The sequence below is a fragment of the Palaemon carinicauda genome, chromosome 45, assembly GCF_036898095.1.
Source record: "Palaemon carinicauda isolate YSFRI2023 chromosome 45, ASM3689809v2, whole genome shotgun sequence".
NCBI classification, from domain to species: domain Eukaryota; kingdom Metazoa; phylum Arthropoda; class Malacostraca; order Decapoda; family Palaemonidae; genus Palaemon; species Palaemon carinicauda.
This window is the reverse complement of record NC_090769.1, coordinates 32,308,755-32,323,615: the sequence shown is the minus strand read 5'-3', so window position 1 is coordinate 32,323,615 and position 14,861 is coordinate 32,308,755. Positions and strand designations below refer to the sequence as shown.

At 43.9% G+C, this 14,861-nt stretch overlaps 1 protein-coding gene across 1 annotated transcript in view; it reads right to left on the bottom strand.

The window, feature by feature from the left end:
- The window catches only part of LOC137634804 (failed axon connections homolog), a 92,006-nt gene that overhangs the window by 48,057 nt on the left and 29,088 nt on the right, over window positions 1-14,861 (bottom strand). The window contains exon 3 of the mRNA XM_068367352.1: window positions 2,336-2,468. Coding sequence (XP_068223453.1) covers window positions 2,336-2,468 — 133 coding nt within the window. The remainder of the gene's footprint in view (window positions 1-2,335; window positions 2,469-14,861) is intronic.

Here is a 14,861-nt window from a genome sequence, read left to right as displayed (position 1 = left end):
CTTATGCTCCACTTCAGTGGTAGCACGAATGACTGGAGTATTCATATTTCTAACATATTTGATGTTAAAAATAGCCTACCGAGGCATCCTTTCTCTCATCAGTCTTTAATGGGCCCATGGTTACTTCTTGCATGAAAACTGATCTTTCATGGTTCTTTACTCTGTGTTTTAACCTCAACTTGCTATATACTGTAGTAAAAGCATTAATAGAAACTGCATTTATTAGACCATAAAAGATGCAAAGATGCCATTGCCTGGCATGTCAACTACAAGAATACGTAGCAGATATTTGATCAAATGTATCAATAGCTACTTTTCTTCAATCATAAAACATTATAATTTTGAGTTTTGTGTTCTCACTGATCAATGCATCATGGTGAAGGGTTGATAAACCTAGTACAATCTTATTACTTTTTACTTTGTATGAAATAGCAGTCTCCTTTTCAACAAATATGAAAGCTGATGAATTCACAAGTCTGTCCTTTACTTCTAGCATTTCTGGTGGAACAAATGGCTTCTTGCGTAGTGTTCCAACTCGTTTCAGTTGCTTTTTCTCAAACCAATAGTCAATAAATAAGATGTAAACTAATTATCTGTTGTTTCTGTTTACCATTACATAAATGGGATTTACAAGTTCTGTAGTTATATATTCACCTTGAAGTATTCCAGCGTCCAGCGGGTGTGTTTGTATTGGAACCAAGATAAGGTATGGCATTTAATATGTACTTAGAATTTATATTACATGCCATCAATAACTTCAGACCATATTTTGATGGCTTATTTGCTCATAGCTGCTCATCCACTGTAATATTCTCTCCTGGGCTATAGTTTCGTTTGCAAAGATCTATGATGTGTGTCCATATGATCCTTATTGCAGCAAACCAGTCAGTTTTCCTCTTTCAATCTCTTGTATCTTTATTGTCAAAACACAGAAATGAATGGCGAGCGATTGTGACAGTTCCGATAGGTCATATACTGTCACCTCAGGTCACCTTATGATGACCGTTGAGGTAGCGGCTGTAGTGAAGTCAGTATAAAAAGCTTCATTTGTGATAGGAGACGGGTGGAGAATGGGTTGTGACACCCTAGAAGTACCTATCAAACTCAGCTGAGTCCATCGTCAGGAAAAAAGGATGAAAGAGAAAACAAGACCCTTTTGTTTCTTTTGATGTCTGCTACCCAACAATATCGTGGGAAGTGCCCTGGTAGATATATATCTATACACACACACACACACACACACACATATATATATATATATATATATATATATATATATATATATACATATATTATATGTTTTAAACGCCATAGACAGTTTTGTTGAAGGCATAGTCCTATCAAAGGATGAATACTTGTATTCATGTACAAACAAAAGGTAATTGCACCATGGATGCTGTTAGGCACATTATCTGCTTTGGATGACCCAGGGGGAAGCATAAAATAAATCATCTTTCCTCTACTTCTTCAACATATGAAAAATAAACTAACCAACTCTTGATATTTTGGAGCCTGAAGGGCAGAGGAGTCTTGATATTCCAATGTCAAAACTATTCTCCTCTTATCTTTCTTCATTTTTCTATAAATTTGTTAAACTGGAAAGGCAAGGACACCTCAAACACAAGTGTGAGCCTTTTTATGCTCCTAACTACTCTTAAAACAGCAGCACAAGCCTCTCCTAAAGAATCACAAGATCTTTCTGAGCTTGCCGAGGCAGTCCTAAAATTTCTCTATATTTCACCTCCGTGTCATTGTTCCTAGACTCTATATAGTTTAAGTAAACTTGCATCTCATATTCAGATGCATCTCTATGCTCATTAGAACAATTTTTCATTGAGTACACTTTTGTCTCAGCAGATGGTGTACCTCATGTGGGAGTCCTATATCTTTCTGACCTTGTAGATCGAGCAAACAAGTGCTTTGACAAACTTGGAAGACTTAACTTACTATCTTGCCATAAGAAAAACTGCCAACCAAATCATCTTACATTGAATAAAGGAAATAAAACATGAGTGCCACTTGGGATACGTATCTTCATTACCACAGACCAAGGGAAAATGACCACCTTGAATGTGGCTCTTCATGCATTCACCCAGACAGCCACCTTTAGAGGTAACAGCTTCCATGATTAGGAAGCACTATACAAGACAAAGTGCTGTACTAATAGGGAGAGCTTTATTTTTGAAATTTTAAATTTATGGATTAATTCTGTACCTTTCATTAGAGGAACAGCATTGGAATACAGTAATCAACATTAGTTTACTTTCCATAAAAATACAAAATTGATGGAAGTTAATTTTTCCCAGATAGAGAATATTTCAACATTAATACTCACCTCATATGATATACCAGCCATTCTCAAGTATGTCTCAAGCTTCACCACAAATGGTGATACATTTGGGCAGTACCGTCCACGTGGGAAGAGATGTAGAACTACTACATCTTTTCCTACACTTCTCCACTTATTCCTGAGAAAGGATAATAATTATAGCACATAAATAATTGACTTATAGTAAAAGCTTTTTTACAAGAGTTAATCAACAAAATCAAAAATTTTAAGTAATTTTTATTTTTCCTAACATACTTACCGAGAACTACTTTCTTAGGAGTTACCTGTAATCTCCTCTCTACCGACCAAAGTTTTGTGTAGGATACCCTCAATCCCGTTTTCTATGGAGGCCTACCCCGGCATTTAGAGAATGTGCCCCGAGGGTAGGCTTTGCACTAGGTCGAGGTCCGCTTGGGTCGATAACGCCAGTAAGTTCTATTGCTGTAGCACAATACTTGCAAGGGCAGAGAGGCACTCGGGGAAGGAAGGGAGGGCCATTACCCAAAAGTAGTTCTCGGTAAGTATGTTAGGAAAAATAAAAATTACTTAAAATTTTTTATTTGTTCCAACACGAATACTTACCTCGAACTACTTTCTTAGGAGACTTACACTTTAGGAGGCGGGAGTGCTATTCTGACCTACAGACCCAGTAAGCGGAGGCCAAGAGGCCTAGGTATAACGGTACAATCTAGAAAACGGACGAGAGGGTAACTACACAAAGAGCTCACGTTAGTGTCTAAGTACTCACCCTTTGAAAAACTTCTTCTGATGTTGCATCCAGTAACGTAGTTGTGAAGAGCGTGTTATCCAATGGTACAAGATGGTCATCTCCAATGAGGATAGGGAACAACTGGGGAGGATGAAAGGAAACGAACCTGTGTCTCCCGGTTTGCTATCCGCGATTGAGCCTGGGGCTTTTACCGTTAAACCACTTGGAGGGCGGAGATGACTGTCCCAATGGAGAACCCGTCTAAGGACTTCCTCGAGTAGTCCTTGAGGTAATGGGCTGTAAAAGTCGACCGGTTAGACCAAGTACCTGCCCGAAGGATCTGACCCACTGCCATGTTTTCCTCAAAGGATAAGGACGTGCTCAGACCTCTGATGTCATGAGGTCTGGGGACGCCTGGCACGGCCAGATCTTCTTCCTTGTAGGCCCTGGCAATAACTTGTCTCAACCAGACGGAAATGGCGTTCTTGGATACTTGTTTCTTAGTAACACCCGTGGAGACGAAGAGGCTCTTGATGCCTGGCCGGAGATGAGCCGTTCTTTCAAGGTATTTTCTAATGGCATGGACCGGGCATAATTTTAAGTCCTCAGCATTACCCGTCCTAGGGATGGCTGGTATGGAGAAACCTTCGAATTTAGGATCCCAGACAGCGTGGTTCTGGGTCTTCGCTTCAAACCTCCTTGCTTCTTTATGTATACTACTACTGTGGCGTTGTCGCACATCAACGCCACAGTGTTTCCCCTTAGTAGATCTGCGAAGTGTAGGCAAGCCTTCTGGACTGCCTTCAACTCTAGGACATTGATGTGGAGATCCTTTTCCCCGTCCATCCAGGTTCCTCTCGCTGTCTCGTCGAGGAGATGTGCTCCCCATCCCTGGTTGGAGGCGTCTGTGAACAGAAGTAACTCGGGGGGGTCGTTCGCGAAGGGCATCCCCTTGAGTGAGTTCGACCGGCAATGCCACCATTCCGGGGAGGGCCTCGTGTTTGGTAGAACTGGGATTAGTACTTGTTGCGAGGCCAGTTGGCACCAGAGGTTCTTCAGGTTCCATTGGACGGCTCTGAGTCTGATTCTCCCCTGAGGAACCAGTAACTCCAACAACACCAGATGCCCTATCAGTCTTTGCCAGTCCTTCGCTCTCCTGGGGTGCCCCGATAGGAACGGGCGAATGATCTCCATAAGATTGTTTATTCTGTCTTCTGAAGGGAAAGCTTTTCCCAGAATGGTATCTAGAGTCATCCCCAAGTAGGTCATTCTGGTGGAGGGGGATAGGTTTGATTTTTCCGGGTTGATCACGATGCCCAGATCCTTGCAAAACTGGAGGAGTTTCATCCCTTGCTCCTTCAAGAGGTCCTTCGAGGAGGAAAGAAGCAACCAGTCGTCCAGGTATCGGATGAGGCGAATGCCTCGTTCGTGAGCCCACACTGAGACAGTCGTGAAGATTCTTGTGAACACCTGGGGCGCTGTTGACAATCCGAAGCAAAGGGTCTTGAATTGCAGGATCTGGGAACCCCATTTCACCCGGAGAAACTTTCGAATCGAGAGGTGGACCGGAATTTGGAAGTAGGCGTCCTTGAGGTCTATGGTCATCATGTAATCTTTCTCCCTCAAGGACAGTAGGACAGACTTCGGAGTGTCCATTTTGAACTCTGTCTTTCTTATAAACTTGTTGAGAGCCGACAGATCTATAACCGGCCTCCACCCCCCTTTTCTACCAGGAACAGACGACTGTAGAAACCCGGGCCTGGGTATAGAATTTCCTCCATGGCACCCTTCTCCAACATGGAGGACACTTCCTCTTGAAGGGCGGTCTTCTTCAACGGGTCCTTGGGGACCAGCCACTCCGCCCGGCTGGCCGGGATTAGAGGGGGTGGATCTGCTAAGAACGGTAACCTGTAGCCCTCCTTCAGTACGGACACTGTCCAGGGCGGGCTCCGCTCCGTGAGCCTTCCATGCTTGCCAAAATAGTCTGAGGCATCCCCCAACCTGAGGCTTGGGCAGGGATAGGAGGCCTCCCACTCTATCTCCTTCTGGAGGAGCGGCCTGAACGGCCCCTCCTGGAGGCAGAATAACCTGTCCTAAAGGAGGCTGAAGCTGCTGGGGCCCCCGTACGGGAGGGCTGAGGTGCTGAGGACCAGGAGGAAGAAGGAGCTTCTCTCCTGGTCATGCTAGGGGAGGCCTGAGCCGTCGCGGCACTATCTGAGACTGACCTCTTGTAGGGCGGTCTCCTTGTAGGCGTATGCCTGGGGGTGCTTAAATCTTTTCTCTTAGACACCTTCTCCATAATGGTTTCTAAGTCTTTTAAGGGGAACAAGGAGTCACCCCACAAGGGAAGGCTCCTCATGGCCCGCGCCTCCCTGTCTGGGACCTTTCGGGACACCTTTGCCAGGATGGTGTCTCTCTTGCGGAGTACCCAGTTCGCTGTCAGGGCGAGAGATTGGTATGTCAGGAACTTTAGCGTCTTGCCCCCGGAGGTGATAAGTTCTCTCAGGAGGTTTTGCTGTTCTGGGTCTGTAGGATCAAATGTGGCTTGCACCCCTACTAAGGTGGAAGCCCACCAGTCCAGCCACGAGGAGACGTGCACCAGGTCCCTCAACATTTCTTTCATCATGGCGGCCTCCGATGGAGAAAAACAAACTGGGGCTGAAGAGGCTCTGTCCTGCGAAACGCCCTGACCCAGGATGTCAAGAGAAGGTTCTACTTTGCAGGGTCCTGGTCGACGTCCTTCCGGTACATAGACCTTGCCCTGAGTCTTGAGCCCCTGGAGTAATTTAGAAGAACTCTGAGTTTTGGGGGCTTCGGCATTACTAGCCACCACTTTGTCTACGTATTCTTGCCCTAGGACGAGATCCCGGGCTAGAGGGAGAGCCAGAGAGGTCTTAAGCTGGGTAGGGGCCTGCATTAACCATATAAGGCTGGACCTCCAGTAGTCCTCGTCGGTAGCTGCTGGTTCTTCTATTTTATGATGCCCCCTGATAAGGCCAATCACCCTTCTATAGGCCGAGTCCTCCGTCGGGGAACCCTCCCTACCGTCAGCCGAAGCCTCGGCTTGAGCCCGGGGAGCCGGGTCACCGGGCACACCCACCGGGCGTCTTGTTCTTGATACAAGGGGCACTGCCCTGCCGAGGTACTGGACTTCTTCGGCGGAGGCTTCCGCACCAGGGGCGGGGGTTAGCACAGGCATCGCCGACCCAGCGAGGACTAGTGTCCGTTCAAGGTCTCTGAGGGACGAGGATGCGGATCCCGTGTGCTGACCCGACAGCGGGAACCGTTCCTTCCGATCCGAGGGCCGCACCAGCTGGGCTGGTTCGGCCAGGCTGCCCGTAAGGAAGCGCGGTTCCCCCCGCTGGGCGAGGTGAACCGGAGGCTTTGCGGTCTTATGCCTGCATGTAGAGTCCTTCTCGCGAATCTGCCTGCGAGGATCAAAACTGTGCTTGGAGGGAGGTCTCCTTGGCGAGAAATCCTTGGACCGCCGGTCCAGGGAACATCGTATCTCTGCTTTACGGGGTACGAAGACCCAATCGCCATCCGGTGACCTACTCCTTCTGTGTTTTCGTCTTGGAGAACGGGAGCGTTTCCTGCTGTATCTGGAACGCGATCTTGAACAGGAACGCCTGCTCCTGGACTGCTCCCTCCGACGGCGATGCTTCCTCCTGGCTTCTTCACCCGACGAGCAATACTCCTCTGAAGAGCTCGACGTCACTGCACTTACCGTAAGGCGGGCGGGAGCGGGGACCGCGGGGGACTTCGCGATTCGTTGAGTACCCGAGGTAGAAGGTTGCAGGAATTCTTCGGGAACTTCCGTGAGCGGGGTTGGGAACGAGGTTTGGCGGCCAACACTAGGGAACCAGGAATCCAGGCCCTCTTCCATTCGCATCGGGGACCTACCTGGTGTCTTAGGAAGTTTCCACCCGAAGGCATCACTCCCTGCAGAACCTAACTTACCCTGGTTGTCGCCGCCTGCCGAAGACCCTGAAACACAGGCCCACGAAGGGGGCGAAGACACAGAAACAACGTTACTACCCCACAAGGGGTCATCGGAGGAAACGTGCCCCCCCAGCACAAGGGCCGAGTCTCCAGACGCACTACCGGGCTCCTCACTAGCCCGAGAAGGACCCGCAACCCCCACTGCACATTCACTAGATTCTTGGGGAAGAACGCTCGGTTCTTTCCCCACGATGGACTTACCTCAGCCCCTACTCTGGGTAGGGGAAGGGGAGACCGAAGCCCCGTCGGACCGTTCACTGGGCGACGGTAGCGGCGAAGTAACACTAGCCTTCCTGGGTTAACGTTTCGACGATTTTCTCTTCTTTGTTCCGTAACGCACCCACTGGATATCACTCCAACCCACACACTCGGGGCACGTATCTGACGACGAACAAACTTTGCCCCTACAGGAAGAGCAAAGGGAGTGAGGGTCCACTTCAGGTTTGGAGAGGAACGCTCCACACGATTTACCGGCTCTAGGCCCAGGACAACGGCGGATTTGCTCCATAACGCACAAACGCAAGACACAGGAACGCAGGGAATCAAGGAATACACTGGGGAAGTACAAGGGTGGAAGGTGAACACACAGGAACACAAGGGATAGGTACAAGTTACCACGCGGAAAACACGTGGGACACACGCGACGCACACAAAGGGTCGATAGAGAACGAGAGCGACGTGGTGACACGTCGCGACCAGAGAACTTACTGGCGTTATCGACCCAAGCGGACCTCGACCTAGCGCAAAGCCTACCCTCGGGGCACATTCTCTAAATGCCGGGGTAGGCCTCCATAGAAAACGGGATTGAGGGTATCCTACACAAAACTCTGGTCGGTAGAGAGGAGATTACAGGTAACTCCTAAGAAAGTAGTTCGAGGTAAGTATTCGTGTTGGAACAAACCTGAATTCAAAACCAAACAAAAATTAATTTCACACACTCATTACTGGGAGTATATGGCATCCAATACACTAGTCTTTTACATAGATACAAACATACTAAAACTAGAATAATTTTTTAGGTCCATAACTATTTTAGTTATGCTTTATGTCTGAAATGGCCATACAGAAGGTAACATCAGGTTAGCTGACAATTGTCTGCTAGACAATGTACAATAGAGCAAATCATAACATGACATATGAGTACATGGAAAATCAAGTACAAAAATAACTACCGTAAATTCATGGAATAATTAGAGAAAGGAAAGAATGGTAGAGGTCTTCATTCCTACCAGCAATGTGAGTATGAGTGTGCTTGGTCCCATTAGAAACTGAGCACAGACAGATGTATGAGCACTTGTACTGACTAACAATACATGTACTCAAGGATGGGTACATTTCTGATATGTACCCTCTCAACTCACGAATGAGATAAGAATGTCCAAGGATCCCTTTCCTGCATGAAACATTTCTCTCTAACGACAAAAAAAGGTAGAAGTCACACATACGCAACTCCTATCAATCGGTCTTCCTGAACTTCTTTGATGGCGTGTAGTACTTGTTCTCTTATGTGTTGCAGCAAAGACTAATGAATATAAGGTACAGGAATAGGAAAAACTTGAAGTTCGTCTTCTACCAAGTCGTGCAGGCCGATGATAACCCTCTCACAGGGAAGAGACCACACAGACTCTTGATGAGACAACACAACCAGGTGGTAAGTCCTTAGCATCTTTCTGGGGCCGAGAAGTTACTGAAGAAAAGATGATGGTGCCCCTTCACACTTGGTGGAAGGAAAACTCCATCCTTCAACATGGGGAAAACCAACTTCCCTAGGTTCCCATTGTTATTGTAAGGCCCCACTCTAGAGGAATAAACAACGAACAACTATAGATATGACACCAGAAAAGAACAAGGATGTTGGATAACGGCAGGTACCACACAAATCTGTCTCACATTTGCAATCAACAGGAAACACTGCATATCCTTGGCTTCTTCCAATAATATCATTGAAATGTAATGATCTGCCAGCAAATTTATTCAATCTAAAAGAAAATGATCATAAATTTAAAAGTAAATTGTATATTTCCTAACTATACAAACCTAAGTCACTTACCTAGGAGAATAGATACAGTAACAGTGAAGTTAAAATTACAATGTGTAAACAAACATCCCAGGCTCACTGAGAACTCACTTAGATGGAAGTCTGGGACTTTCTCGGAGGTTGGTGATGACGGAAAAGTTTAAGTAAAGGACTCAAGTTTGTATAGTTAGGAAAAATACAAATTACTTTTAAAATTTATGATTTGTTCCTAAGAAACTCACCCTTAGATGGGACAAAAGTCCCCTTTCCAACTGGCTGGAAATTAATCCCAGGAACTCGAAACTAGAGTATCTCGAAAGCTGAAAGAGTATGGGTTCCTTACACCTCGTGAATCAAGCAGGATTCCTCTATGTCGTAGACCGGCCAAAATATTGGGTTTGCTGATACTACAGTACTTGTAGGCCATTTTAAGAGGTTTTCCTCATAAACCTTATTAGATATATTGATACTGACTTTTAATTTGTGTATATAATATTTAATCTAGAATTACATATACTGTATATCATTTAAATGCGAGTGTGTGACTCAATTTGAAGAATAAAATGTTTTAAAACATTTAACACATATCACAACCAGCAGGCTGCAGTAGGATGTAATAATGCTATAAAATATTATTGTATTTAGTTTCGTTTTTATGATAGTGAGTTAATAATCAAAATAATATCAATAGCAATACTGTAATATCAATCATGACAATGACTAATTTATGCATTCATTACTTTGTTTCGCTTTAAGGTGTAATGCACTTCCTAAATCGTATCTTCTACTGTTTTTTTCTATGATCTGTATATTTCCATTTCTTCGAGAACTCGATTCATTATTCTGAGCGAAAGCTTGTGTTGTTATTCTAAGATTTCAAAGCTGAAAGTAGGATTTTGATTTAATACCTGAAGAGGGCACAATGCAAGTGATATGATTCTGGAATACCTGTAATTATGGGCACCTTAAATTCAATAAAAACAACAGTAACTATCCAAATATTGTGTAAAACCACTCCGTTGTTTACAGTAGCTACAGGCCAATATGGCGGAAGTGTGACTCCTATGACATCACGCACTGAGGGCAGGTGCACTCATGAGAGGTGGCTGCTGCGAGCGAGGTGGGCCATATTTGGCATGCTCTTAAAGTGAGTCAAAGGAGATATGAATACTTTTAAGTGTAAAAATATTCCATGCACTGTTGTCTTTCATTTTCAATAGCTTTCAAAATGTTCTTAATTTTCATTCTGGTTAGACTTCAAGATTAAAAGGCCCTAAGAGAGGATCTTAACTCTAATGATTTGTGCCCCATCAGATCCCATACTAACCGGGGCCCTAGAATCGATAGTAACAACTTGAAGTTAGGCAAAGGTTAGAAACTAGGCCAGTTGGACAAGAATTTAATTTTCAGCCAAAATCCCAATGGATTACGTTCTTAGTTTCCAAAACAAAGGTAAAGGTGTTAAGATAATTTAATGAAGCTCATTAGTACCTAAACACAAAAGCCTGTTAAAGGCTGGGCTTGTTAATGGTTAAGGGCTAGATAAAGGTTGCTGTGGCATTCATAGCTTCATCCTCTCTATGATCCCCTTAATTTATTCAGACCTAAGGGCTAGTTTCATATTAACGCTGGAACTTAAAGAGTAAGGCATTGCATAAAATCAATCATACATTAGTTCACTACTGCATTAACAAAACCTTACTTCACATACTAATAATCCCCAAATTGGAATCAAAATACCATACAAAAATCACAAATTTTTAATGTAATATGTATTTTCCTAGCAATACAAGCTTGATTCCTTTAATAGGAGTATGTTTTCAGCATAGCTGGAACTCAGCTGTTGAAATTCAACGAGGTTTCGGTAGTTATTGGTGGGTTGCGAGGTATCCCCGCTCTCTCTTCAACACTTTGACCTACACCTAGGACTTGTGGGGAGGTTGTGGGGGAAGGAAAACTTAAAGGATTAAGGTTTGTATAGTTATGAAAAATACAAGGGTAAATTTATCCAAGAACTTGTGCTCATGTAAGCAGTGAGAGGTTTTCTGGCATTTCCATATTCCTGCCTTCAAGACCAGCATAAATTAAAAGTTCTTCCTGAAAGCTAGATCTGATACCTGTAACTTCGTGAGGCCTTGCCAGCGATAGTCCTTCAATTCCCTCATTGGCTAATGGATAGGCATGATTGATGGTCTTATGAAGCCCGAATGAAATATGTTCTTGGATATATCTCTTTTGGTCATGTCAGTGCTAAAAAAGTCTTGTGCTAAGGCCTTGAGTGACAAGTCTTCTCAAGTTAGTGTCACTGAGCCCTTACAGCACAGAGAAATGAGTCATCCTGATTCACTATGGATGCGTCTTGGAGAGAAGAGATGGCAAAGAACTTGAACCTGGTATTGTGGAGCTGGATTCTAAGTCTTGGCCACGAACTCAGGAACACAAGTAAAGGAGACTTACTTCCACCCTTCAGAATGACTTGAGACTTACAAGATGCCATGAAGTTCGCCAACACCAAGGGTAGAAGGAGGATAATCTTGAGTTATAAATTTTACTCCAATGCCCATCTCAAAATCTCTTATGGGGCATGCATAAGAGATTAAAGAACACATATTAAAACCCACTGCAGGGCCCTGAGGTTCCAGGATAGCCAATATTTGTAGATGCTCTTCAAGAGCATAGACGGTTCCCACTAACAGAAAAGTCAACGTCCTTCAATCTGAAGTCCTGGGTCAAGGCTGAGCGATAACTTTCCAACGCAGAGACTGAGAGGAGGAGCTCTCAGAAAAGGAAGCAAAGAAAATCAGCTACTAATTTCAGTGATGCTCCAACCAGAAAAGTATCCCTTCCATGACCAAATTACAGAAGAGGCACACTTCCCCAGGTAAACTGCTGCATAGGACCATCACATGTATCCAAATATTCCCACTGCAGTGCCTTGCAAGAACCCTATTACTGGGAAGTGTTGCTAGATAATCCCCACCCTTGAAGTTTACTGGACTCCATGTAGTGATATCACTCCTGAAGGTGGAGCCGAGAAGTATTTGTCATCGGGATAGTTCTCTTGGCACCTTGACCAGGAAAATCAGCGAATCTGGATACCATTCAGCATGTAGCCACCTGGGGGCCACCAGGGCTATCCTGAGACACGATGCTGTCAAAAATCTGTTGATTAAGCAATGAATCAGGGAAAAAGGAGGAAAGGCATACATGTCCAAATAGTCTCAAAGTGTTGAAAAGCATCCTCAAGCGCTACCCCAAGCATCTGAAATGATGAAGCAGAACACCAGGAGTTTTCTGTCCAGACCTATGGTAAACAGGTCAATCGCTGGTGATTGCCAGAAAGGATGTAGGGACCACTATGAACCCACACCCTGCACCTAGAAACTAAGTATCTGCTAGAACAATCCTCTTGCCTGGAATGATTCTCACTGAAATTTCTACAGCATTGTCCATTGCCAAGATGTGCACCTAATTTGTTAGCTTGAAAAGACTGAACAAAATAGTTCCTGGATGTTCTTTGATGTATGCTACAACAATGGTGTTGTTCCTCATCAACACAACTGAGTGCCCTATCAAATTTTGTTGGAAAGTTTGTAGTGTTTGGAACACCGCTTGCATTTCCAAAAAGTTGATATGCAGATGCTTTCCTCTGGAGACTACACCCCTGAAGTGACTTGGGTCCTCAGATGCGTATCCCACAGTTCTTTCATTGCATCTGAGAACAGAAGCATCTCAGGTGGAGAGTTGAGTGGAGAGGCCCTGATGAGGTTTACATTGTTAAGCCACCAGGAAAGATCGTCTTGCACCTCTTGCTCCACTGGAACCAGATTGGAAGGAAAGAGACATCAGTGGCAGTCGACTGATAATGCTTCAAACACCACTGAAGCAATATGTGGTGGAGACATCCATGCAAAAAAAATTTCTAAGAGGGACCAATCACAAGGTGACCTCATCACACAGTGAATGATATTTGGGTTACCAATTATGATAGGACCATTCACACAGAGACCAATCTGGAGAAGACCAAGACTTGTATTTCCAATCCCACTAACGTAAAGGAATGTCTCGATTCTCATACAATCAACGAGATCAGTAGCTGGTCTCTCTCACCACAGCATGAGCCAGTTTCTTTCCCTTTGGAACCAAAGTATCCTTAAAAAGACACACCATGGCATACCTTGACCATCTATGAGAAAGGAAAGAAGAAAGGCAGCCCCCCTCCTCCTATCTATCAGTGCGTATGTTCTACTTGGTATGAGACCAAGCACCTACAGTAGGAGCATAAGCTCCTGTACAGCGTAACATGACACTTTCCCAGTCTGGTTTGATTTTTTGATACCACAATGCCTTTTTCACACATAAGCGAGGATACATCACTCAGAACCTCACATAACTTCTGTAGATCGTTCATCATGGACTTCTATAATTTCTTTCTCTTCTTATAGGCAGAAGTAGCCGTGTACAAAGGTTCAGCTGAAGACAAGGCAGACAAGCAGGAGTAGAACTAGAAGAGATAGAGGAAAGCACACCATTCTTACCAGCATTCTTACTGGTCAAGGTCTTGGAGGTGAATGAAAATTATCCCCCTGAAGAGGCCCCTGTCAATTGAGATTATATCAACAGGTGCCATGTCTCCTAACGCCTCCACAGATGTAACAGGACATAGGGAGAGATAAAGTGAGGAAAGCCTCAGAATTCCTGGCAGGAACCAAAACCTTCAACAAACTTTTTTTTGCTGTATTCTATATATATCGTACAGTTATTACCTAGGAACTCGTTTTAAAATGTCTTCCCAAATATACTTCACTATTAGACTGTATCCTATTTTAAGTTTATTTCAAATCAAGGCGCTATGTTGTATTGGCAATAGATGTACAACTTTCTTAACAATAAAATATTAATTATCATTATTATTATTACTACAACAGATTTCCTACCCTTGGAGCACTATTAATACCTGAGGAAGGGCAATACTTTCTCAAGTCCAGATCATCGTCATTGTTGCTGATGGGAACAACAACAGGCGAGACTTGACAAATAGGTGGAGGAGTATTACCTTCACTATGGGAAGTTAGTACCTGCGTTTTCCCTGAGTAAAGCCCCAAAGTTTCCTCTTACAAGAATTCCTACAGAGGACCCAGTCAGTCAGGCAGGCAGGTGGCTCCACTCTCCACCTACCTCCCACTAACTAACGCACTTACCTTGTTAAAGATTCAATGGTTGTTTCAGCTCACACTGGATATGTATTTCTAATTAAAGGGCAACGGTTTGTACATGGGTATGAACAAATTTTAAAAAATCTGGATACAAAAAAAAATAAATTATATTGCTATCACTAGCGCCAGAACCACAAGCTATGAAATATTTGCCACTATGCATTTCATAATAGCATTTGGGAAATGAAAAATAATTTATGCTACAGTATTACTATAATTGCTAAAATGGATTCTCCTTGTCTAATGAGATGCTAAACATGAGGCATAACATTCTTGATACTTTGGTCCTCTTTCAAATATTCTTAAGTTTTCTTTATTGCTGTTACTACAGGTTTTAGTATGTGGACCAATTCCCTTGATACAATTTTACAGCGAAACAAATTATGTTTAGCCCCACCATTTTAGTCCTGATACCTAATTGGCAAGACACCAAATTGATAAGACAGTTCATATCACACATGTACAATTTATAATAAACCTTTGGTTCTTTTTATAAAGCTCAGGTACTGTATACTTATAGAACTGCCACTCTAAAACTCAAAACATCTTACAAAATGACAAATTTGGAGATAATTTGTATTTTTCTTA